Source organism: Apaloderma vittatum, unplaced genomic scaffold (genome assembly GCF_000703405.1).
Source record: "Apaloderma vittatum isolate BGI_N311 unplaced genomic scaffold, ASM70340v1 scaffold25939, whole genome shotgun sequence".
In the NCBI taxonomy this organism is placed as follows: Eukaryota; Metazoa; Chordata; class Aves; order Trogoniformes; family Trogonidae; genus Apaloderma; species Apaloderma vittatum.
The window spans coordinates 4,156-4,425 of NW_009736199.1; the positions used below are offsets into that span (position 1 = coordinate 4,156).

A 270-nucleotide genomic window follows, 5' to 3' on the forward strand; every position below is an offset into this window, starting at 1 on the left:
TTCGGCGCCACGGCGTAGAGGACGTTCCGACGCTGCAGGTTGGTGATGTCCAGGTAGTACGTCAGGGCTGTGCGGTAGGACGTGGGGCAGGGGAAGGGATGTTTCTTATTGGATTCCTCTGCAGAAGAGGGAGACAGAAAAAAAAATATTAAAAAAAATCAGCAACCACATGCTGTTATGTTAGAGATTTTGTGCCAGCAGCCACACGCAGTGTATGAGAGCCGGAGACAGAGCAGGGGAATGAGCTTCAGGGAGGAGAGCGCAGCCCCA

At 53.0% G+C, this 270-nt stretch overlaps 1 protein-coding gene across 1 annotated transcript in view; it reads right to left on the bottom strand.

Moving 5' to 3' along the window:
• Positions 1–270, bottom strand: part of POR (P450 (cytochrome) oxidoreductase) — a gene marked incomplete at its 5' end in the record, with an annotated part of 4,789 nt that overhangs the window by 2,947 nt on the left and 1,572 nt on the right. Inside the window, one exon of the mRNA XM_009876887.1 lies at positions 7–118. Within this exon, the coding sequence (XP_009875189.1) occupies positions 7–118 (112 nt within the window). The remainder of the gene's footprint in view (positions 1–6; positions 119–270) is intronic.